Here is a 23,916-nt window from a genome sequence, read left to right as displayed (position 1 = left end):
CTCCAAATTTGTACCATGGTAATAGTTGGAGGGACTGTCTTCCTATCAGCATTAGGAGGTGGGAATTAAACACCCAAAATTAGTTTTTAAATATATGTTTACTCATAGCTAAGCCTTCGCCAAGAAGACTTCGACTGTGTTTCAGATGGTGTCTACCACAGCAGAAAATGAAACGTATGAAATTCGACCATGAAAACCGAAAAATTTTTCATCTACATATACACTCACTTATCTACCAATATAAGGCTAACGATATATAACTTGAATAAACATATGAATATTATTATCTATCTGTTAGTTTATAACTTCCATCCACAGTCCAAATTGGCTTCTTTATTTTAATCGGGATACTGTGCATAGGCTTTTATTTTTTACTTTATTATTAAACTTTAGTTATAAACATTAGTTAATATTTGAAACGTGCAGTTTTAGGAAATCTAAGATACTTATGAAAATTTTTGAAGTATGGACTTTTGACGTTCTGTGCAGGTTCTTTTTTATATTTTTTCAGTATTTTTGAAGTTCTACATTTGTACAAGAAGCGCTTATGGCACTCTATTAGACCTCATTTTTAATCCACACCTGCATTAGCACCGTTTTTGCTGCACATAAGAAATATTGAGGTAAGAAGAACAAAAGTTATCTTTAAATTACAAATAGAAAATATTTATACCTAATTTACGTAATAATGAAATGCACTTCAAAATAATTTTTTATTCTACATTTGAGAACTAATACGCTTTACTGAACAAACTACAAAAATATATGTCATCTTATAATATGTTATCTAAAACAAAATGAACAATGTTATCACTGTTTATATGTATATAGTATGTTCTTTGACTATGTTAACTATTATTGTGCGTATGGGTTGATAGATAATCGCAAAACCGTTGAGTAGTGGTTTTTGTTCAAAACTGGGCTGGTATGTGGAATTTTACTTTTTAATTTTACTTATTAATTTACACCTTAATAAAAATTACCCTTCAAGATGACTGGCTAACCAGAAAGACAGATTTTCAATGATTTCCAAATATTTTTGACGAGTTTATGAAGATCTAAAATGAAATATTTACCTACTTTTCCTTTTCTATATTTCGGTACATAAGGTACATATACCGCAGGATTATTGTCAAAACCAAACCGGAATATCAATCTGCCTAGTAAAATTATAAAATTATAAGTCAGCGCCAACTACTGCAATATTATAGACCAGTTTCAATATTATTGTGATTTTACTGGTTATACTGAGGAAAATTGTAAGGCGCCTAATTTTTTACAAAAGTATTGAATAGGATAGTACATGTCATTTGCGTCACTGATTTGAAACACAGAGTAAGAGAAAAGAAGTAGGGCTTTTAAATATAATCAGAAAAATAGGTAGCTATATCCTGCTATATCATCTGCAAATCTAAGCATACTAATCTTTTGCTCCTGTATATCTATCCCAACAGTTGTACTGTCTTTAATGATGTTAATCGCGTCTTCGATGTATAGATTAAAAAGTAGCGGTGACAGTGTGCATCCCCGTCTGACTCCCTTCCATGGGCTACATACAAATTATAAAAGCGTAGTGAATACATAAATTTTTATCGGAAGTGGTTACTAGCTGTCCATAAATAATGAATTCAAAGCTAATCCAAAGAGTCATCCTTCAAGTTGTTTTAGTTCACTTTAAAAATACTACAATTAAACTTATGATGGAGTTAAGAGTTTTATGTATAAGCAAAGATTTTACGAAATGAAGGAAAGGAGACTATCAAAATTTCTTCTAAACATTTAAAATTCAGTAATAGTAACACTACCGATATTTTAACATTTCAAGCATTTAAAATAAATCTGCATTTTGTGTAAACATTCACATTTCCGCATCTCAAACATGCCTGCAAAGTTACAGTAAATTAAACCCTCTTAGAAATAAAAAATAAATTAAATACAAGATTGATATTCATCTGAATAAGTAGGTCAGCCTTGTCAAACAATCCATCGAAATTGCTTTATATTAAATACAAAAACAAAAGAAAAACTGGGTTCGATTTCATTTATTTCTCCATTCCTCTCTCTTTCAACAACCAAGTAATTATGATAATAATAAGTTTTTTTCCAAACAACAGCACCTATTCCAAAACAAAGTCCAATTAAGAAGAAAATAATGGATCGTGTTATTGATGCTAGAAAGATATTTTATGTATCTAAAGCACATCGCCGTCTTATGCATTTAATAGGAGAATGTTTAAATTTAAGTTTCATTGTTCGACAGTCAGCTTTGAAAAATTCGTGTAGCTTTAGGGTACGTGCGAAAAACAGAGTAAGTGAATTAAATGCCGTTCAGTCAAAAAGATTTATTTTTTAGATTTCGTCAAGCCATAAAAACGGAAGTAGAAAGTGTGAAAGGTATCCTGTGGTAAAGGTCTCTAGAGCGCTGGGAAGGGGAAGAAAAAGAAGAAGATTCAATACCTATTTTGATCATCTTTTAAATGTCCTTAAAATGTGCTTGAGATTATCGATATCTATCAGAATCGGCTTCTTGCAACTTGGCCTTCCCAGGGTATGTTAAAATTAACATCGAAAATTTTATAAAAAAAGGCTTCTTTAAAAAAGAAAAGATAATTGCTAATGCACGATGTTTCCCGATCCTAAGACATAATTTTCTTGTCGGTTCTTTAAACGATAACTATAACAATTAAAAGTTTAAACAATAAGGCAGTCAAAACTTGATTTGTAAACGCAAATTTGTAAAAGTAAATTGTTCATACGTCCATCTAGCGGCATTTGTTCATCAACGTTTTTTTTTTTAAATTATTAATTCTTATCGAATTATCTTAGGTATTATTATAATCTTTCACTGTAGATATCTATATGTTATACTCGAATGTCGAATTTCGGTGCAAAATAAGTAGATGCCTAATACGACGATAGAAAGTAATCATCACATTCAGCATCTGCTCATTTTTAATGATAAGCAAAGCAAGCACCAATACTGTCCCAGTGTCGATCTTGGTCTTGCTCATTTAATCTAATTTTTTAAATAGTTCTAATCACAAACGTTTCTATTATCATAAATATTATTAAAGATATNTTATTTATTTAATTTTATTCAATTGTTTTCATTCCGGTAATACCTTAATGAACTACAATTCTTTGAGTGATGCCCACGAATTTATATATAGCAACCATCGAGCATACTAGTTATTATTATCAATTTTGATGCTTTCGACTACCAACAATTTGTCTCTATATTTCAAGCATGTGCTATTCATATATAGGAACAAAGAATACCTTCCCCGAAGATATTCTTTTTTTGTATATTCGGTGTTAAAATCTAGTAAAGGTAACTAAAAATTTCAAATACGAGGTCTGTTCAAAAAGTATTGCGAATTTTGAATTTCCGCGGGTTACGTAAATTCCATTTTCGATTTTTTTTGAGGCGTTATGTTGGTACGCATGTCTCCCACTTATACCGACAAGTCCAGCCAGAGCTCAATCGTCAATGAGCCAAGACCGGAAAAGCGAGCCAAGTTAGTTCGAATGTGAAGATTTTGCTTACAGTTTTCTAAGATTGCTGGGTGCATCACGAGGGTAGTACAATCAATAAGGAATATTACAGAAAGACCCGGATTTGTGAAAAACAGAAATTGACACACATCGTTGTTTGCGAGCGAATTTTTGGCCAAAAACAATACACTAATGATGCCGTAATTACCGTTATGCCCAAATCTGGTCCTCTGTGACATTTCTTGTTCCTGAAACTGAAGAGGTCCATGAAAGGACGACGCTACGCTACGATTAAAGACATAAGTGTATAATATCTGGTGGGGATTACTTTGAAGGGGACAAAATAGATATTCCTGAATAAATAAATAATTTTTGAAAAAACACAAAATTCTCGATACTTTTTGAACAGACTTCTTATAAAGAAATTTTGAACTGGAAAAAGTTATATTAAGGTTACTTTAAATAGTTTTTAACTCTTTAATCCACCAGAAGTAATAATTTTTCGTTTAATCTTGCATATTTGGTATTGGTCTTGCATACTCAGTCTTGCTTTTAGTCTTCGTTTTGATCGTTTGGTCTTAATATTGATCTTGNATTCAGATCACATCTTCTTAACTTTTTAGTTTAAGTTTGTACATCCAGGCAAATTATTGAAGACTGTTTTTACATGTGAGTATATTTAAATTATTGATATTTGTTTAAAAAAAAAAATGAAGTTACTTTTTCGCAGTATTGTTATACGTGCGAAGTTTTCGTTCGCATACTATCTCGAAAGTGGTGATTAACGATCTAGCATTTCTGATCTCGTTAGAATTTCAACTTCGGTGTTAAATTGAATTCGTAATAATTAATAAGTACCTACTGCTGTACTGGCACCATGATCCAATATCCCGCCGAATCCTAAAAATAGTACCAGATCCGCTGAGTATCAGATCCAAACCCCATCTTTAATTTATGCATAATATTGTTTTATGTTTCTGAATAATTAATCCGCAAGTAGAAATATATAAAATATTAAAATTATTCAAATTTACTCTATCATTTATTATTTCAGGTAAGAAATTAATTTTCAGTTACCTTTTCATTATTTATTTGTTAGAAGTGCGAACTTGAGAAACTTTGGAATATTATAAGGCTTTTCAGCACGTAACGCAGAATTGTTTAAACATATCAAGGAAGCGTCAAAATGAATGACAGCATTAAATGGAAAATATTTTGAAATAGTCAACAAGTTATAACTTACCCTTCTTTCAAACTGCTAATACATATTTATACATTATCAAAAGTATTTTGAAGAACATCTGTTTTAATAAAACACATTTAAAAAAACTCCGATAAAATAGTCAGTATCAATTTATTTTATTATTTCCTTCCCGAAAGCGAAGATGAACCTGTTTGAAAACTCCGGATAAGTTATTTTCGCGGAAATAACGGCCGGTATTCAAGCACATGCGTCTAGGAAAAGAGTTGACGGTCGACTGAGACGCCAATTGTGGCGCCACATCGCGTCGCGACGCCTTGGACACTCCGTTTACCACCTCACATCGACCAAACTGATAACGCTCAGGACAGGTAACGTTAACGGAAATTGTAAACAAATTTTTCAGAATTGAGAGCTCGTGGGTGGTGGAATACGCCCACAATATACATACATATACGTATACATATGTATTATATAAGGTACAAACTCTTTAGGAAGTTTTCACTTCGTAAATTAAATGCATCATTTTCCTCTTTATAATGTACATAGGTAGGCTAACTGACGTCACCAACGAACTTGTTTTCGCGTTTTCCATTGTTCGTTTATGGAATATGTATTAAATTAAAAAAAAAAACTTAGAAATTTTAGACCTGGAAAATTTTTTTCGGTATCTATCTATTACAAATGGAGGGTAATTAAACTTATATTATTTGAAGGGTATTGTACAGGAGATGTGCATAAAATAAATACATCATTTGTAGATATTGATGTTAAGACAAAAAAAGTAGTGCATCCTAATAGGTACAGATTTGTCTGACTACTACTACTGACTGAAACGTCTCCAACAGGTACATCAGAAGCAAATAAAAAGTCGTAACCAAGAAAGTAAGGAGACTCTTCAGCAATTTCAGCCATATGTGGAGCGCCTAATGAGATTAGTCCGCAAGTCTACCCTTATGTCCCTTAAGATTTCAAAGACCAACTGGCAGATCAAACATTAATGGAAAGAGTCATTGACAGCGAAGTATAGCACGTCCTTAGACTAGCACGTCATAAGACTCCAAATAAAGCATTGTCACATGTCATACATTTTGAACCAACGAAGCGAGCTTCCAATAGCCACATATTGTTGCAACAAGTAGAAATTGACGACAGCACAAATATCAAAAGATGGTATGGTGTCGCTCATCAAAGAATGCATAGTAGATGCGAAGACAGCAACTGCTACAGACACGAGCGAACCCAAACTGTTGGTAATCTGGAAGGCTTTGACATTTTTTCCGAGACTGTAACAACTACAATAATGTTCGGAAGAGTTCAAATTATGGGAAAGCAGGTCACCTAAGTAGAGAGTGCCCCTCAAGAGAGTGAAATCTTGGAAATGTGCAAAGACTAGTTATTTTGCTCAAATCTGCAAGAACCACAGTGGTCATTCGAAGCGCCAGAATTGTGAAAGAATTGATCAAGGGTATTCCTTAAACAAAAGTCGGTCTTCCTGCGGAGTTGGATGAGAATCGGAAGAACAGATTTCACGAAGGTTACAGCGACTACACGAATTCCAAACATCGCCCAGGCAAACAACACGACAACGCCGATGCACTATTTTGGAGATCTTGCATGGGAATCTGCAAACATTGTTCAGAAAGAAGAAAGGGAAACTAGCATCAATTTGTTGCAAGCTAATTACCATTCAGTTTGAGGGATTCTAAAAAATCATGAACTAATCAAGGACCAGGAGAAGGACGAAGATGTTGACCTAATAATGAGATGGAAGGAAGCCTCAAGGTCATTGCGGGCAGATTTGGGTCACTTAAGTCAGACAACCAAAAATTATTGGGTCCAATGGACTTCCCTTATCTAGGACCACAATGTTTTGAAAATAATGTGGTAGATGAAACCATAAACAAACTTCAAATGGTACTTCCGAAGAACAGGATTGCAAAAGTATTAGAAGCAATCCATGGCGAAAGACATTTTGGCATTATGAAGGTTTAAGGAAGGTACGCGAGCGATTTTATTGACTACGAATTAGAAGTAATATATAAAACTAGTCCAGGAAATACCTGATATGCGCCGCCACTAAGGAACCGAAAAGGAGAAGTGATAGCATCATTTGAGAGAACACCAGTCTATGTAGCAGGACCATTCCTAATGACAAACTCTGATAACCGATGCATGTTGGTCGTCATGGGTTGTTTTAACAAGTGGCCCGAAGCATACGCGATACTAAATCAAGAAGCACACAACGTTGGCAAAATACTTGTCAATAGCTGGATTATCCGATATAAAGTACCAGTGGAATTGCATTCTGACCAAGACAGTCACGTCGAGTCGATTTTGTTCAACAATGTAACCAAATTAAAAAAAGGGGGACTGCGCTCTTACATCCACAGTATGATAGAATGGTAGGAGACCAACATAAGAAGGTTTGTCAACAGTGACCAAGCTGAGTGGGATCTGCTAATACCTCCTATTATTCCTCTTAGCTAATAGGTCTCCATATATAAGACAACTGAAAGAACACCGGCTAGCATTTTTTTTAATGAAGGCGGCAAAGTGTGGAATCATGAGGGAAGAGACGTTGCTCGAAACTACAAGCTTAGGGTAGTCCATACGCCGTTACTCGACGCATAACGGCGTTGTCCATCGAATTCAGAAGAGATCTTGGACAAAAATAGAGATCGTCCATCTTGACTAATTTACTCCCTACAGAAGCGACGTTACTAACAGAGACGATCAGTTTTAGAATGGGGGAAATGCCATGTGTAGACCTACCACATGTCAAGAATCCTACAGTAGATTGCCTTGATCTTGCTAGTAACAAAGAAGGTTAAACTCTCTAGATCTCACATTTTGGAATCTTTCTATGGCAAGGCCAGCCCCTATATGTAAATATTTGCTGGGAGGTCAGAACAGTTCAGTTAGTTCGAGTTCTGATTACGTGGTGAAAAAAAGCGAAATATAAAGACCAAAGAAGTGATAAAATGTGCAATACTGCAGTGAATAGATAATTAATTAATAATGGTGGCGATAATTATAGAGTAAATAGTTAAATAAACTAGTAGAGAAAGGTGCTTTTATTATGTGGCTATACTATAAGTAAAAAGAACAGTTCAATTCCTATAAGCAATAACTAAATATATCGACTGCCAAGAAGATATTCTACGTAACTACTATTAAAAGAGGTTAGCAGTAGAATAAATTTCGTACACCTATGCCACACCGACCGCATCAAGGCAAAGTTGAGGCAGGATTTTGTATTTGAATACGTACTCTAAGTCAGAAAGCATTCTAATACTCTGAATCGAAAAGTATTCGAGTATTTGACAACAAATTCATCTTATTCTAGTCTGCAGGATGTGTGTAGTACTTTTTGATTAGCATGGATGTTTGATTTCATTTATCTGGTGAGCTATGCATTCCTCAGAATCCTTGGGCGTCTCTGCAGAACATAAATAGAAGAGATACATATCTCTTACACTGAATCATTGTTTATTGTCATCTAGTGTTTTAAGTTGAGTTTTTATTTACATTTCATTTAATGTCACTTATTTTGTTTGAAAAAGCGGTAAAGATATAAATTGCTTAAGAATTTCAAAAACGATGGTGTACCTGTTGTATAGATGATGATTTTGTATAGGTGTGAAACGTTGACGGTGGGCACTGCAGAAAAGAAAAAGGTTTGAGATGATGCATTATAGAAGGATGTCAAAAACACCGTAGATAAAAAGAATTATAAATGTGAAGGTATTAGAAAGAGTGAGAAAACGGAAGGCATTATTGAAATAATATTTAAGATGGAAAATTTAAAACAAGGAAAAAAAATGGAATTATGTTTCTATTCTTTTTTGTCTTCACATCAACCGTCTCATATTTTTCCATAATTGTAGCACCCACCCATTCCCAGAAGTCCTAAAAGGAAGGTGAAGATGGCCATCGGTTCCACTCTCCGTCATAGTCCGAATGGACAGGTTTTCTGTAGTTTCTTTGAAGCACTGAAGCAAACAAGTACTGGAGCAGCAAGGCTATTCTACAAATAATCACATATTAGATTCGCTTTTCTTTTCTGTCTTTATTTCACCAATCTCATATTTCTCAGCCATCATTAACCCAAGAGTGATACTTCGATCTATACATCGAAGACGCGATCAACATCACACAGTACACCTGTGGGGGATAGATATACATGGGGAAAAGATTAGCATGCTTAGATTTACAGATGATATAGCAGTATTAGCATTTAGCAAGGAGGAGTTAGAGATAGCTTTAAATGAAAAGGAAGTGATATTGACAAAAGAGTATTGTATGAAAATGAATAAAATTAAAACAATAATATTGGTATGCAAGTGAATAAAAAGTAGGAAAAGGGCGAATATAAAGATGGGGGATGAAGAAATGGCTAATTTTAGGTATCTAGGAAGTCAAGTAAATCAGGACGGAAGGAGTAGTAGGGGTATAAAGCAGAGGATAGCGCAGGGTCGATTTCATTAAAAAGTCACTTCTATGCTCGAAACGATTAATTTAGAAATTCGAAAAAGATTGTTAAAGGTGTATGTTTCGAGCGCGGCACTGTACGGGTGCGAAACATGGATAGTGGGTGCAGCGGAAAAGATAAGGTTAGAAGCGTTCGAAATGTGCTGCTAGTAAATGATAAGGATACCGTTTATAGAGAAGGTTAGAAATGAGGAGTTATGAACAAAAATAGGAGAACAGAGGACTCTATGGAAGTTAATAAAAAATAGGATAGAAAGTTTGGTGGGACACTTTCTCATGTATGAAAGTCTAATCAGAGACATATCAGAAACGGGAGTTAAAAGGAGTAGAGATAGAGCTAGATTAGATTAGTGTTGGTAAATAGTTAAAGATGTAGGATGTTCTAGTTTTAGGGAAATGCGAAGATTAGCTCAGGATAGGAAAGAGTGGAGGTGCGTATCCAACCAGTTATGACCTATGGGACTTACGATGATGAATATCAACCCATTACCACAATCAGCCTCATTAAAAAGTTTTCCGCTCCAAATTTGTACCATGGTAATAGTTGGAGGGACTGTCTTCCTATCAGCATTAGGAGGTGGGAATTAAACACCCAAAATTAGTTTTTAAATATATGTTTACTCATAGCTAAGCCTTCGCCAAGAAGACTTCGACTGTGTTTCAGATGGTGTCTACCACAGCAGAAAATGAAACGTATGAAATTCGACCATGAAAACCGAAAAATTTTTCATCTACATATACACTCACTTATCTACCAATATAAGGCTAACGATATATAACTTGAATAAACATATGAATATTATTATCTATCTGTTAGTTTATAACTTCCATCCACAGTCCAAATTGGCTTCTTTATTTTAATCGGGATACTGTGCATAGGCTTTTATTTTTTACTTTATTATTAAACTTTAGTTATAAACATTAGTTAATATTTGAAACGTGCAGTTTTAGGAAATCTAAGATACTTATGAAAATTTTTGAAGTATGGACTTTTGACGTTCTGTGCAGGTTCTTTTTTATATTTTTTCAGTATTTTTGAAGTTCTACATTTGTACAAGAAGCGCTTATGGCACTCTATTAGACCTCATTTTTAATCCACACCTGCATTAGCACCGTTTTTGCTGCACATAAGAAATATTGAGGTAAGAAGAACAAAAGTTATCTTTAAATTACAAATAGAAAATATTTATACCTAATTTACGTAATAATGAAATGCACTTCAAAATAATTTTTTATTCTACATTTGAGAACTAATACGCTTTACTGAACAAACTACAAAAATATATGTCATCTTATAATATGTTATCTAAAACAAAATGAACAATGTTATCACTGTTTATATGTATATAGTATGTTCTTTGACTATGTTAACTATTATTGTGCGTATGGGTTGATAGATAATCGCAAAACCGTTGAGTAGTGGTTTTTGTTCAAAACTGGGCTGGTATGTGGAATTTTACTTTTTAATTTTACTTATTAATTTACACCTTAATAAAAATTACCCTTCAAGATGACTGGCTAACCAGAAAGACAGATTTTCAATGATTTCCAAATATTTTTGACGAGTTTATGAAGATCTAAAATGAAATATTTACCTACTTTTCCTTTTCTATATTTCGGTACATAAGGTACATATACCGCAGGATTATTGTCAAAACCAAACCGGAATATCAATCTGCCTAGTAAAATTATAAAATTATAAGTCAGCGCCAACTACTGCAATATTATAGACCAGTTTCAATATTATTGTGATTTTACTGGTTATACTGAGGAAAATTGTAAGGCGCCTAATTTTTTACAAAAGTATTGAATAGGATAGTACATGTCATTTGCGTCACTGATTTGAAACACAGAGTAAGAGAAAAGAAGTAGGGCTTTTAAATATAATCAGAAAAATAGGTAGCTATATCCTGCTATATCATCTGCAAATCTAAGCATACTAATCTTTTGCTCCTGTATATCTATCCCAACAGTTGTACTGTCTTTAATGATGTTAATCGCGTCTTCGATGTATAGATTAAAAAGTAGCGGTGACAGTGTGCATCCCCGTCTGACTCCCTTCCATGGGCTACATACAAATTATAAAAGCGTAGTGAATACATAAATTTTTATCGGAAGTGGTTACTAGCTGTCCATAAATAATGAATTCAAAGCTAATCCAAAGAGTCATCCTTCAAGTTGTTTTAGTTCACTTTAAAAATACTACAATTAAACTTATGATGGAGTTAAGAGTTTTATGTATAAGCAAAGATTTTACGAAATGAAGGAAAGGAGACTATCAAAATTTCTTCTAAACATTTAAAATTCAGTAATAGTAACACTACCGATATTTTAACATTTCAAGCATTTAAAATAAATCTGCATTTTGTGTAAACATTCACATTTCCGCATCTCAAACATGCCTGCAAAGTTACAGTAAATTAAACCCTCTTAGAAATAAAAAATAAATTAAATACAAGATTGATATTCATCTGAATAAGTAGGTCAGCCTTGTCAAACAATCCATCGAAATTGCTTTATATTAAATACAAAAACAAAAGAAAAACTGGGTTCGATTTCATTTATTTCTCCATTCCTCTCTCTTTCAACAACCAAGTAATTATGATAATAATAAGTTTTTTTCCAAACAACAGCACCTATTCCAAAACAAAGTCCAATTAAGAAGAAAATAATGGATCGTGTTATTGATGCTAGAAAGATATTTTATGTATCTAAAGCACATCGCCGTCTTATGCATTTAATAGGAGAATGTTTAAATTTAAGTTTCATTGTTCGACAGTCAGCTTTGAAAAATTCGTGTAGCTTTAGGGTACGTGCGAAAAACAGAGTAAGTGAATTAAATGCCGTTCNTAACGCTTCTATGAAAGTATAACTTTTTAAACAATTTCGATGATATCAATCTTTTTCCACTTCCTTAACTATTTACAATCAGTCTATGTCCACCTCTACCCCTCTTTACTCCTGTTTGTGTTTGTAATATATTTCTAACTAGCCCTTTATCTCAAAAGCTGTTTTTCAATGTAACCTGGCACCTTCAGAAGTAATTTAGCTACAATTTTCTGAAATCGCAATTTAATCTATATATCAGTATTCCACATTTTTAACATTGTATTTCACGAAGTGAACCCAAATTACATTAATTCTAACGGGGGCAATATCAACCGTAATTATCCTGGCCTAATGGACCGTTCAGACTTCATTAGCAGAAGTATTTGTTACCTTAATTACGTTATAACAATTCTGATACGCCAAAGTTCCCATTATGGTAGCATGAAGCAATAAACAGTTGAAGATTGAGTTTGGCAACGTTTCGCGAAAATTACAGATTTAAATTTTAACATTATTATCAGTTCCTCTGTCTTATTAAATAGTTAATTTTGGACCTTTTCGTGCAGACAAAGTTTTCGTAAGTATCGTGTGTGTACGAAGTCTATTCAAAAAGTATAGCGAGTTTCCGCGGGTTACGCATATTCGATTTTTGATCTTTTTATGGCGTTATGTTGGTACTCATGTTTCTCACTTATAACGAAAAGTTCGGCCAAGCTGAATGATCAGTTAATTTTTAACAGCTAATTTATTTGCACGTGTTTTGGCTTGGCTTCGATTTTTGCCTATTCCAAAAACTGTATCAAAGAATCTGTATCAAATTTTGTGTAAAAAACAAAATTAAGTGTGGGAACACATTAACATTACTAAGGAACTGTTGGACTCAACGACCCGAATTTACTCCACAGGGTTATAACCGGTGGCGAATCATGGGTTTATGGTTATGACGTGGATACCAAAGCACGGTCACTCAAATGGAAGCTGCCGCACGAGTCAAAACGGAAAAAAGGGCGCCAAGTTAGGTCGAATGTCAAGATTGTGCTTACGGTTTTCTTGCATCATGAGTTCTTGCCACAGAGTATAAAGGTTAATAAGTATTATTACCTGCAAGTTATGTGCAATTTACGTGAAGCAATACGCTAGAAACACCCCAATTTTTGGAAGAACAAAAATTGGCTTTTGCACCATGATAACGCTCCGGTTCACACATCGTTGCTTGTGCGCGAATTTTTGGTCAAATTAATAATGCCACAGCCATCATATTCCCCAGATCTCGCCCCCTGTGACTTTTTCTTGTTCCCGAAACTGAGGAGGCCAATGAAAGGACAACGCTACGCTGCGATTGAGAAGATAAAGACGGCATCGACGGTGGAGCTGAATAAGATCACAAAAATGCTTCGAGGATTGAAAAAAACGTCGGCACAAGTGTATAATATCTGGTGGGGATTACTTTGAAGGGGACAAAATAGATATTCCTGAATAAATAAATAATTTTTGAAAAAACACAAAATTCGCGATACTTTTTGAACAGACTTCATACAAAGATATTTTTAACAGGAAAAAGATATATTAAGGTTACTTTAAATAGTTTTTAACTCTTTAATCCACCAGAAGTAATAATTTTTCGTTTAATCTTGCATATTTGGTATTGGTCTTGCATACTCAGTCTTGCTTTTAGTCTTCGTTTTGATCGTTTGGTCTTAATATTGATCTTGCTAGTATAAAGGTAGGTTTTGGACTTGACCTTGGTCTTGCATTTTGGGAAGGCCAAACGTTAATGTAGCACTCGATGCATTAAACACCCACCCTGCTGAGCCCCATAAATAAAATATGCATCTTAAAAGATATTTATTTGATTATTCACATTCGTTGCTTCTTCAAAGAATTTCTCAATAATTGTTAATTTTTAGTAATTTGGATAATTTGCGACAACAAATTACGTGTTGCAAGTTAAAAAGATTATTATTGAAACTATCCCAGTTAGGAAGTAAACTTTCAAAAGCCTTTAAAACATCAGTATCTACTAAAGGTTTATATACTTCATTTACTTACTCTAGCGATGTTCCCCTTCCGATGTCTTGGATGCGCGCTGGCAAAATCGTAAGTAGGGAGAAAATAGCTCAATATTCTCTCTACCCTTGTTTATTAAACATTCATTTCATACAGTACCTGCCAAAAATTTTGTTCAATCATGAATAGTAGTGCGGGTCGAAAACAAGCGTTAAAGCCTTTAATATGTCTTCAAATATAAATAAACATCTCGTTGATATTTTTAGTAGTAATTAGTATCAATAAAAGCACATTTGAGTAATGCAATTTTGGTGGATAAAATAGTCAATTTTTCCGTGCAGTACTGTACAGATTATACGCTCCTCATAGATTACGAGTTTGGTCGAGAGTTGTCTTCTTTCTTTTCTGGCCTTGTGCTGTTCTTTTCTACTTTGCGCCGGTCAAACTAAAGGTCAGATCGCTAGAAAAAGTAAACGAAGTATACTTTAACTACTAAGTTCAATAACTCAACAAGAACTTTTTCAGTAGAGTATGCCTAGACCACCTAGTTACCCGTATACCACCTACCAAAGATACGAGGATAGTGACTTGTCTGAGAGCGACCAATCGTTTCGCTTTCGTCAACCCTTGGTTACAACGCAACCATTAGCACGTGCTATTGCCCGACCAATTTCTGCATTAGCCAGTTACCAACCTCGACCAACTGCGAGACCTGTATCTCGAAGAAATCGTCCTAATAATAACAACAGCTACGGACAAATGCCTGTTTCTTCGCGAACACATTCAGATGTTAAAGAAATTTATAGAAGGAAATCGCTACAACAGTCAGCACAGGATGATTACATGCAAGAAGATTATGATAATATAGAGTAAGATTTGACTAATAATAACGTATTTATTTTATTTACTTGTCACAAGAAAAAATTGCCTGTATTTATTGTTATTTGTAAAATGTTGCTTGTTCATGTTAAAAAACAAAGGACAAAAGATAGATCTAGAGTGTGAATAGTTAAATTTTTCAAAAAAGACCAATATTGCCTAAGAACACTAATGACATGACCACTTGACTTTTAAAACAGACGTGATTGTGACCTTAGTTTCAGTTATTTGCGGAAAATTGTTATTAGCCAGTAGATTCGGGGTAAATTCAGTCTCATTGTAAGCAATTATGTTTAAGAAGATTGTTTCTGGTTCCATCCGGACTCTTTCACATTTTTCTTTTAAATGCCTTAGTAAGATAAGAGAATTTCATTGATCGTGAGACCAATCAACCGTTTACTGTCTGAATTAAGTGACTCACATCTGCCCAGGGTCAATATTTCCATCCGACCTGTGCTCTTTAATTAATTCATTATTTTCCCAGGATCACCAAGGTTGAACGGAGATTACTTTAAAAGATGTCGATGTCAGTCCGTCTTTTTCCGAGATAATGCATCTGCGTTACCATGTTATTTGTATTTGCGCATTGTAAAAGTGCTGTGATTGAAGTTGATCTTATGTTATCTAAGAAGGTTCAATCCAATTATGAGGTCAGCTACTATATCGGCCACTAATATCCAACTATGGAAGATCATATTTTCAATAAATTAAAATTTTTACGTTGCATTCTCAATGCATTAGAGAAATCTCTCCCGTCGCCATAATTAAGATCAATCTCTTTTCCACGCATTCGCCATTCTGATACTACGTCAAGTTGAACGATAATATTAGATGCCAATGTGCCGAACACTATTCTACCATTGTGGTGATTAATGGATCCTTCTACAAACATGAATTAGTTCCATACAGACTTGAGATGATGACTACTTCGAGTGCTTGTTGAAGGTGAGACAACTTGCTCATAAAGTTGACTGATTTTAGTTTTTCGACGGCTGTATATCTCCTCCAGAAGATCGTGTTTTGTTTGAGGGGCAATCTCGACTTAGATGACTTATTCTTCCACAATTTCAACACGACCCCTGTAGTTGTTACAGTCTCGAGCAAAATAACCAGTCCTTACAATTTTGGGTTCCGCAGTCCCGTATCTCTAGGTATGTCTTTCTTTAAATCGATTATGCATTCCTTGATGAGTGACATGGTACTATATCTTTTGTAATTGTACTTTCGGCGATATTTTGTTGTCGCATTCTTTTTTCGCCGCTTTAAACTATATGGCATGTGACAATTGCTGTAATTACATGTTTATACTGTTGATATATAAACTCTAGAGAGGCAGAGTGCATGCTAATCTTAGGAAGCGCTCTACATCGGACTCAAATTATTGAAAGGTATCGTTACTTTTATTGGTTGCAGGTTTTCAGTTGCGTGTGATGTATTATTATTATTAGATCAGTCCACTTCTTTGCAATTAAGCACTATGTCTGATCAGTACCCCAGAGAAATTAAGGTAGAAGAAAATACATAAAGAAAAAATACAATTACTCATCTTGCACCATTCAGTGATATTCACAAGCATGAGGGTAATGACCTTACCGAAATCCCCAACTGCTCGGGGAATTATGATGCGTATTCGCGTGATGCCGTCAGTACATTTTCATTGCACCGTCCATATGTGACCACCATGTCCGCATCTTCTTCATGCGAACACATTGTATTTTACTTGGTATTTCACACTCAGCTTATTTTTATAGTTTGTGGTAATGGCAGTAACTTTGCCATTCGAATAGTAATTACGATGTGCAGGCTACTATTAATAATTTGTGGCCAGCTGTTGCGAAGGTCACGGGTAGGTGTAACGCATGCGATGATAAAGAGCGATAGGATAACGCGGCTGCAACACTGGTAACTGTTCTCAAACATTGGCGGCTCGTTAAGTGGGATAATTTTTGTGCATACTTTTACACCCGCCACGTTGGGGCACTATCACGTGATGCACTCCACAGTGCTTCCAGATATTACCTTTCAAATATTCCGGAATACTGATGAGGTAGTGTATAATACTAACTCGAATAGGTCAAAATCTTGTTTTAATTAAAAATTGTAATTAAATGGAATCATCCTGAATATTGAAAGTAGACGCGTTTGTTAGTTTTATCTTTTAGTCAGGCAGAACGCTCTTTTTTCAATTTCCATTCATTAATGTAATTTGAACTACTTAATAAAATGGAATGAAATTTTACAAAACCTTAGTTCTTCAACATCTAATCGGATCGTATCTTTTGCCGTTTGTTACAATCTCTGATCGAAAAGTGAAATTTTGACTAATTTGTTCATGGATAACTGTGATAAACATATACATAAATAAACCTACCGCGCAACACTATGATTTAGTGATTCTATAGAGCCAACTTCAAAATATGAATTTACTTGCTAGGTACACCAGTTAACAGTATTAAATAGCTCTTTATATTTTTGACATAGTCAGTGCTTCTACAAATCTTCACACCTCTATCCACTACAGTCGAAGAAGTCTTTCTATTCCGTAACCCAACCAAACCCTCAGCCAAATTATATGTCGCCAATGGATAATAATCCTTTAATACAAGTTTCTGTTGGCAATGAACAGCTTCTGTCTGAGGATAACAAAATTATACCGCATATACCTTGCAATAGAAATTCCCTCACTAGAATTCCATCTGGTACTGGCTTGAACGCGGTAAAAGCAAATCCCAAAAGGTATCCAGTTACTGCGAAGGCACCACGGTAAATACTTTCTAGAAGCATACTTTTTTCCCTTTCTTATCAAATTTATTAATTGATTCAGTAAATTCTAAAATGCATATTGTTCAGTTTCTTCAAGAAAACTTCATCAGCAACTACTTGTAAAGTGCCCTCAAATGATTGCACCCAGACAATAAATCAGAGTAATGCTGATGGACGTAAGGACTGCGAAAAAGAAATAAAGGGTGAACAGTTATCACCCCATACTAAGAACAAAGTATCATTAGAAAGACATCATAGTTTTCCCGTTAATAAAGGTGAGAGAATTACACGTCCCCTCACTGCTCCATCACAAGATAATGCTTCCGTAAGAAGTAACAGGATAGAATCCGCTTTAAAACGCTATGAAGAGATAGTTCACGGGATGGAAACCAATCAAAAAATAAAAACATTTGAAACACTTACTAAAGGAAATAATGAACATATGAATATGCTATCGAGTTCCAATAAATCTCAGGTAAAAGAAATTACAAATTTATTTAAGTTTGGAAATTATAAGTACAAAATTTGCTTTACCTAATAAATTTAACAAATTAGGATAGTGGGGAAACTGAACAAGAAAAAAATAACCCTGAGCGAGTTCAAGTAAGCCAAAAACAATCGCCACGCGCAATAAGCAGTTCATTATCCTCTACGCAAAAAAATGATCCGACACCAACTGTTCTTCAAACAATGTTGCAAGAACTCATGCAAAAGGGATGTGTCAATAAAATTCCAGAAAGTTCATTTAAAACTGAAACAGATAGTACCCTAGCTATGGCTAGGAAAATGGATGAAGAGAGTAAGAAGTTTAATCCTGGAATTATTGGTGATAGTGTTACCGATGACGAATCTAAGGTATCTTCCGTGCATGACTAAATAAATTCATACTTGCCGCATCACTTTTTAACTTAATACTGTTGTATTGTTCATACTTGTTTGCCTTTCATTTTATTTTAGAAAGTTTTCTTAATTATCCTTAATATTTCAATGACAAGTAGGTCATAAATAGTTTCTGAATGTCACGGAACATATATGTAAATATAAGTACCATCTAAAACAGTCTTTATTTTTTTCATACTAGTAACAGAACTATAATTATTTACACGAAAAATATACAAATATATATATCACATTATGCCCTAGAAACCCTTCAAAATTGTCGTTTACTACACACATTGAAAAAAAAAAACAAAAAAAAATTGTTCAAAGAAAGTTGTTCCTTTTGTGAACGTGCTTTCAGTTTTGTAAGGTAGGTAAAAATAATCACACCTGGGTAAGCCTTACTCGTAACCTTCCTCAGTGGCAAAATAAAAAAAAAAATTATACCGCCTTTCAAACGTACGAATTTTTCAATTGATGCTTACCTTTAATCTGCTTTTGTACTTATTTATCAGTTAGAATTTCCATTCAAATATCTGTTCATATTTCTTATCGTCTGGCATGAACAATTAGTATTATATCATCGATTAATCATAACCATCAGATATTCAGCTCGCCTCTTCACTTCTTCCTATTTTGAGCTAATTTTCGCATTTCTCAGAAACTACAACAACAACGGTAATCTAATCTAGGCCTACCTCTACCCCATTTAACTCCCATTTCTGCTTTTTATATAACTTCGACTAGTTCTTCAAGTCTGAAAAAGTGTCCTACCAACCTATCTCGTTTATTTCTCATTGACTCTTTCTAATACCTTTTAACCATTTCTATCCATTATATTTTTAGCATCCTCCTTTAATACCACATATCAAACGCTTGATGTTTTTACTTTTTCGCCCAACGTGTACGTTTCACACCCACACAGAACTAAGATTTTGACAATAATAGTATAAATTATCCAATCTCATGTAAAAAAAAACTAAAGGCTTCTTCAATTTCGATCAAATAGCAATAGTTAGACTTCTGTGGGAAGCAAACTAGTTGTATTATGACTTAAAATTCATCTTGACCATATTTTGTATCTATCTCAAACAAATAAGGTACTACAATAACCTTTTTCATATTGTTGCAGATACCAAAAAGTATTAACTATCAAGAAATGCAAAACAGCATAAAGAAAACATCCGTTGTTTTTCAAATGGGAGAACCGGGTACAAACTGTATAAATAAGGAAATTCAAGTTCCTTCCTCTCCTCGTCTTAGAGTTAATCCACCGAGTATCGTTACCCAACAAACTATTCCGTTAAGTCATAATACAAAGCTCAACGCTAACGAAAGCTATTCCATGGAATTGCACCGCTCCAAGAGTTATATTGTTAATTTAATCGATAGGGCCTTAAGCAAAGAACTTGGAACAGTACCGGAAGACAGAATTAATTGTTACACTACATGTTCCAAAGGCGTGAGTAGTGTTATAAGTTATAAAACTTTGTTGTCGCATATTTTCATACTCAAAGGACAGTTTCATTGCACCGATCTATTCATTGAATTGTTTTAAACATTTTCTCATCCATTTTCCCTACAAATAGAATTAACAAAGCAATTCTGACGTAAAATATAATACCATAATATGAACGTGGTTATAAGCGCATATAGGTGCAAGAACCAAGTACCTATACGTTATGAGTAATGCAAGTAATGAGGTGCAGTTTAATTAAATCGTTTATCCGACCGTTTATTCTTTCATGTGCATCACATTAAACAACTTTAAATTTATGTAAACCAAATCGCCCTTTTACTGTGCTTTACCTTCTGTCAACAAGTTTGTAATTTATATTTTTCTTCTTCCACTGTGTTCACAAAGGAAATTTGTTCAAAAGAAATACTTCACTCCCTACGAGTTTAACAAACTCAAAGGGCTTTGTCCTGTCTTGAAGCCGTCAGTTCGATGAATGGCCAAAGGGACATTTTTAAAATTTTTTTGATGTATTGAGAGATCAGTAAATAAAAAATATGAAACAACCATTCTGACAAACAAGAAACCAACAAAATTTTGTCAAATTAGAATTCTAACTGAAAATACTAAAGAACATTAAGTTCTTGTCCAGTAATTTGTACTAGACCTGGAGGTTCAAGGTCGATATCCACTTGTCTTACTTTTCTGTTTGTTTCTCAATTTTTTGAGTAATTCACGAGTATTATAAATAGATAAGAATTAAAATAATGGATGAGATATTACTTTTTTGTCATTGCAGTAAAAGAAAGCTTGCTAGTAGATACCCTTTTGATCCCATTTTATATAAAAAAATGAAACAAATGAAAAATCATAACTATTGGAACATAGAGGAAGTGCAAGTTAACTGCACCAAAGTATGAAAATTGTATCAAGCATGCCTCAATAAAATGTTCATGTGGAAAACACAGGGTGTTAAAAGTGACACTTTAAATTTTGTTCTTTGGCAATAATTTCACATTTTTATAAATCGTTATCAAAATTGGCACAGATGTATAAGTAAAAGATATTATCCCAATTATTATTTTATATTTTGTTACCGAGGGCCCCACATGACCAGCGATTCTTGAGAATGAAACAGGTCCTACTTTTTTTTTATGAAACTTATTGATAATTTTGATTATAAAACATAACATAAAAATCATTCTTATGTAAAATTTTTGTACATTTTTCAACTTGATAATTTCAATCGTATTCCGAAAAAACACAGTTGAACATTTCAAATTCGGAAAGGATTTCAAATAAGAAGCAATGAAAACTTCTAACTCGGAATAATAAACAAATAGGTTCTATGTGACCCCTTCTCATTTTTATGCTTTTCCTAATACTCCCGATGAAGCACTTTCTAACATTAGTAAAATATTATTCTGTCCCTTAATAAAATTAGCCGCATCTTAAATTTCTCGTGATTTGTGAAGCGATTTGATGGTATAAACGAAAGATTTCATATGTTCCCAAAAATAGAAATCCATTATGTTATAATCAGGACTTCTTGATAACCAGGAAAAGTTACCTTCTCTGTCAATTTTGCGTTCAGGAAATGTTCGATTAAAATGATTTCTAGCCCTTACTAGATAATGATGATAAGGTGATGCTCGTCTTGCATAAACCACATTGTTCTTGTTAAATTAAGTGAGAGATCATCGAAAATCTTATCAAAAGTATTTTCTAAAAAAAATAACTCACCATGCATATTAGTCCAGGATTATAACTACCCTTTTACTAAAATTAATAATTTTCGACAAAAGTCTTAAAAAACCTAAGGGATATATATATATATANATATCGCCTTCGCCAATAGAAGTACTTTTTAATTTTTATTAAGAATATTAACTTCAGCTATGTAACAATGACCCCAAAAGTTTAATGGAAGTAATTGAAAAACACTCAAAGAAAACGGAACCTAAAGACTTTTCATTAGACCTGAGTAACGCTTTCAGCGAATCGCACACAACAAATGAGGTTGCCCACACTTTGGAAATAAAAGAAGATTGCATGTGTCCTTGTTCCGGTTCACATGGTAAGTCAAAATTGTATACACATACAGACATATTCTTTAAAATTTCAATTCTATTCTGGAACATTTACCTATATATTGTTAGTGAAATATAAAAAAGTTGTGAATGTGCAGTTTACGACATCATCTTTGATGTTCACTCCACAAAATTAAAAACCGTCGCAGTGCTGCCAACATAATCTTTTCGACGGATGTGGTTAGGATCGTAAGGTAACAGTAGAAGAAGACAACAAAAACCAAAGTGGTCATGTCTGTGAAGACTATACATAGTAGTAACAGTTTAATTTACGGCGCAAAGAGAGCAGATACGGACGTTATAACTAAAAAACATCGTCAGTAATACAGGGTAGGAAAGTCATTCGTCCGCATTAATTCTCACTCGTCAAACACAAAACGTAATCAAAACAGCTTTGCCTACGCGGCAAATCAGGTGCGTACGAACGAATATAACTCAGTGACGCCCTGCCGGCTAGATTTGTACATTATGTAAGACATGTTATTATTACTCCTACAATATGTCTAGTCTTCTTGGTACAGTGCGTTTCAGAAAATACCACAAATGGCGCGGTAAACGCCATCTGTAGTACGATACTACATTTTAGGATTACGTATGCTCCAACAAGGTCCATTTAAATATATGGATATCTACTTGCTGAAACAGCGCGTGTTGTAACATCAAGTTATGCTCATTCGTACGCTGCGCAGTGAAGCAATGCGCATCCGATTTACCGAGTAGGCAAGGAGATTTTGTTTATACAGCATATTTCTGAAATAATTAAGATTTGGAGGTTGTCAACTAGATGCAATAAGGGATCGCATGATGAGTACAGCAGCGTAATTAAGAAACAGAGCTAATTACAAAAAAACACAACAAGTTACAATCTGAACCCGGTTCTGGACATGAATTGGCAACGTGGGTCTGTACCTATGTATATACCGAGTTGAGGTAAAAGTTATAACGATGGAGAACGTAAACAATACCGCTTGTCGATAGGCTAAAGTAAAGATTAATACCAAACTACTGCTACTCTACTACACATAATGTTTAGATACTTACCACGGTATAAATGAATAAACAAGATTTGTTGATTGTTGATAGCATGCAGCATTATTTAAATCACCCCTCAACTGCACTTTTCTCGAAAACTATGAACTTTAGGACCTTTAAATATTTACTTAATTTATACGGCGCTATCACCTCCTGTAAGGTTGTTATTTATTTCAGAAGTACCCATTCATTCTGATCACTGAAAATAACCAAAATTGATGCGCAGTCGCTCATCACGCAGTGTACAAGTGTACAAACGCGTTTTCTATTCTTCGGATTCAATTATCGCTCCTGTGTGTAGTGTTTTTAGCCATTTCATTGTTTTTATTTGACAGTCAGCAGAGAGTTATTATCTCAAAAGCACCTCCACGCTTTGGTCATTTCAAGTTATGTTGTCAGCATTCAAATATTTGTCAAAAATGTTAATATCTAAATCAGTTTAATTATTTAAATTTGTGATAATAATTATAATTTTAATCTGTTGTTAATTGACATAATGCTAAAATAAGACAAGAACTATTTTATTAATTGTACCCCAAGGATCTAAATTGTTCTCAATTTTCCAGGAGAAGAACCTAATTATATTAAACAACTCAAGCAATTAAGATGGGGCCATTTGAAACATATTCAAACAGAAGTGAAACGTTTAGCTGACTTGGAAAGATTTTTGGATTCCTGTTGTAATTACGAATAAATTATCCTGAACTTATACGTAATCTAAAGTAGAATTTATTACGAAAGATAAATATTTTATAAAAATTGCATTTATTTACAAAAAATAAAATAAACAC

General features: G+C 33.9%; 1 protein-coding gene across 4 annotated transcripts; it reads left to right on the top strand.

The window, feature by feature from the left end:
- The first annotated feature begins 458 nt into the window (after positions 1-458).
- On the top strand, positions 459-23,914 carry LOC112905104. Of its 4 annotated transcripts, XM_025976841.1 has the most exons (10): positions 459-623; positions 2,115-2,290; positions 2,354-2,548; positions 14,555-14,895; positions 17,387-17,668; positions 17,756-18,143; positions 18,224-18,523; positions 19,680-20,009; positions 21,900-22,080; positions 23,692-23,914. In XM_025976841.1, exons 2-10 carry the CDS (start codon positions 2,153-2,155, stop codon positions 23,817-23,819), a joined length of 2,283 nt encoding a protein of 760 aa, XP_025832626.1. In that variant the 5' UTR covers positions 459-623; positions 2,115-2,152; the 3' UTR covers positions 23,820-23,914. The 4 variants fall into 4 exon arrangements, with proteins under 4 accessions (XP_025832626.1, XP_025832627.1, XP_025832628.1 ...); XM_025976842.1 differs by lacking the exon at positions 2,115-2,290; XM_025976843.1 differs by lacking the exons at positions 459-623; positions 2,115-2,290; positions 2,354-2,548 and adding an exon at positions 10,168-10,332.
- The last annotated feature ends 2 nt before the right edge of the window (positions 23,915-23,916 follow it).

The sequence above is a fragment of the Agrilus planipennis genome, unplaced genomic scaffold (assembly GCF_000699045.2).
Source record: "Agrilus planipennis isolate EAB-ADULT unplaced genomic scaffold, Apla_2.0 scaffold23, whole genome shotgun sequence".
Taxonomy (NCBI): domain Eukaryota; kingdom Metazoa; phylum Arthropoda; class Insecta; order Coleoptera; family Buprestidae; genus Agrilus; species Agrilus planipennis.
Note: the sequence above shows the minus strand (reverse complement) of the source record. Positions and strands in the feature narration are given on the sequence as shown.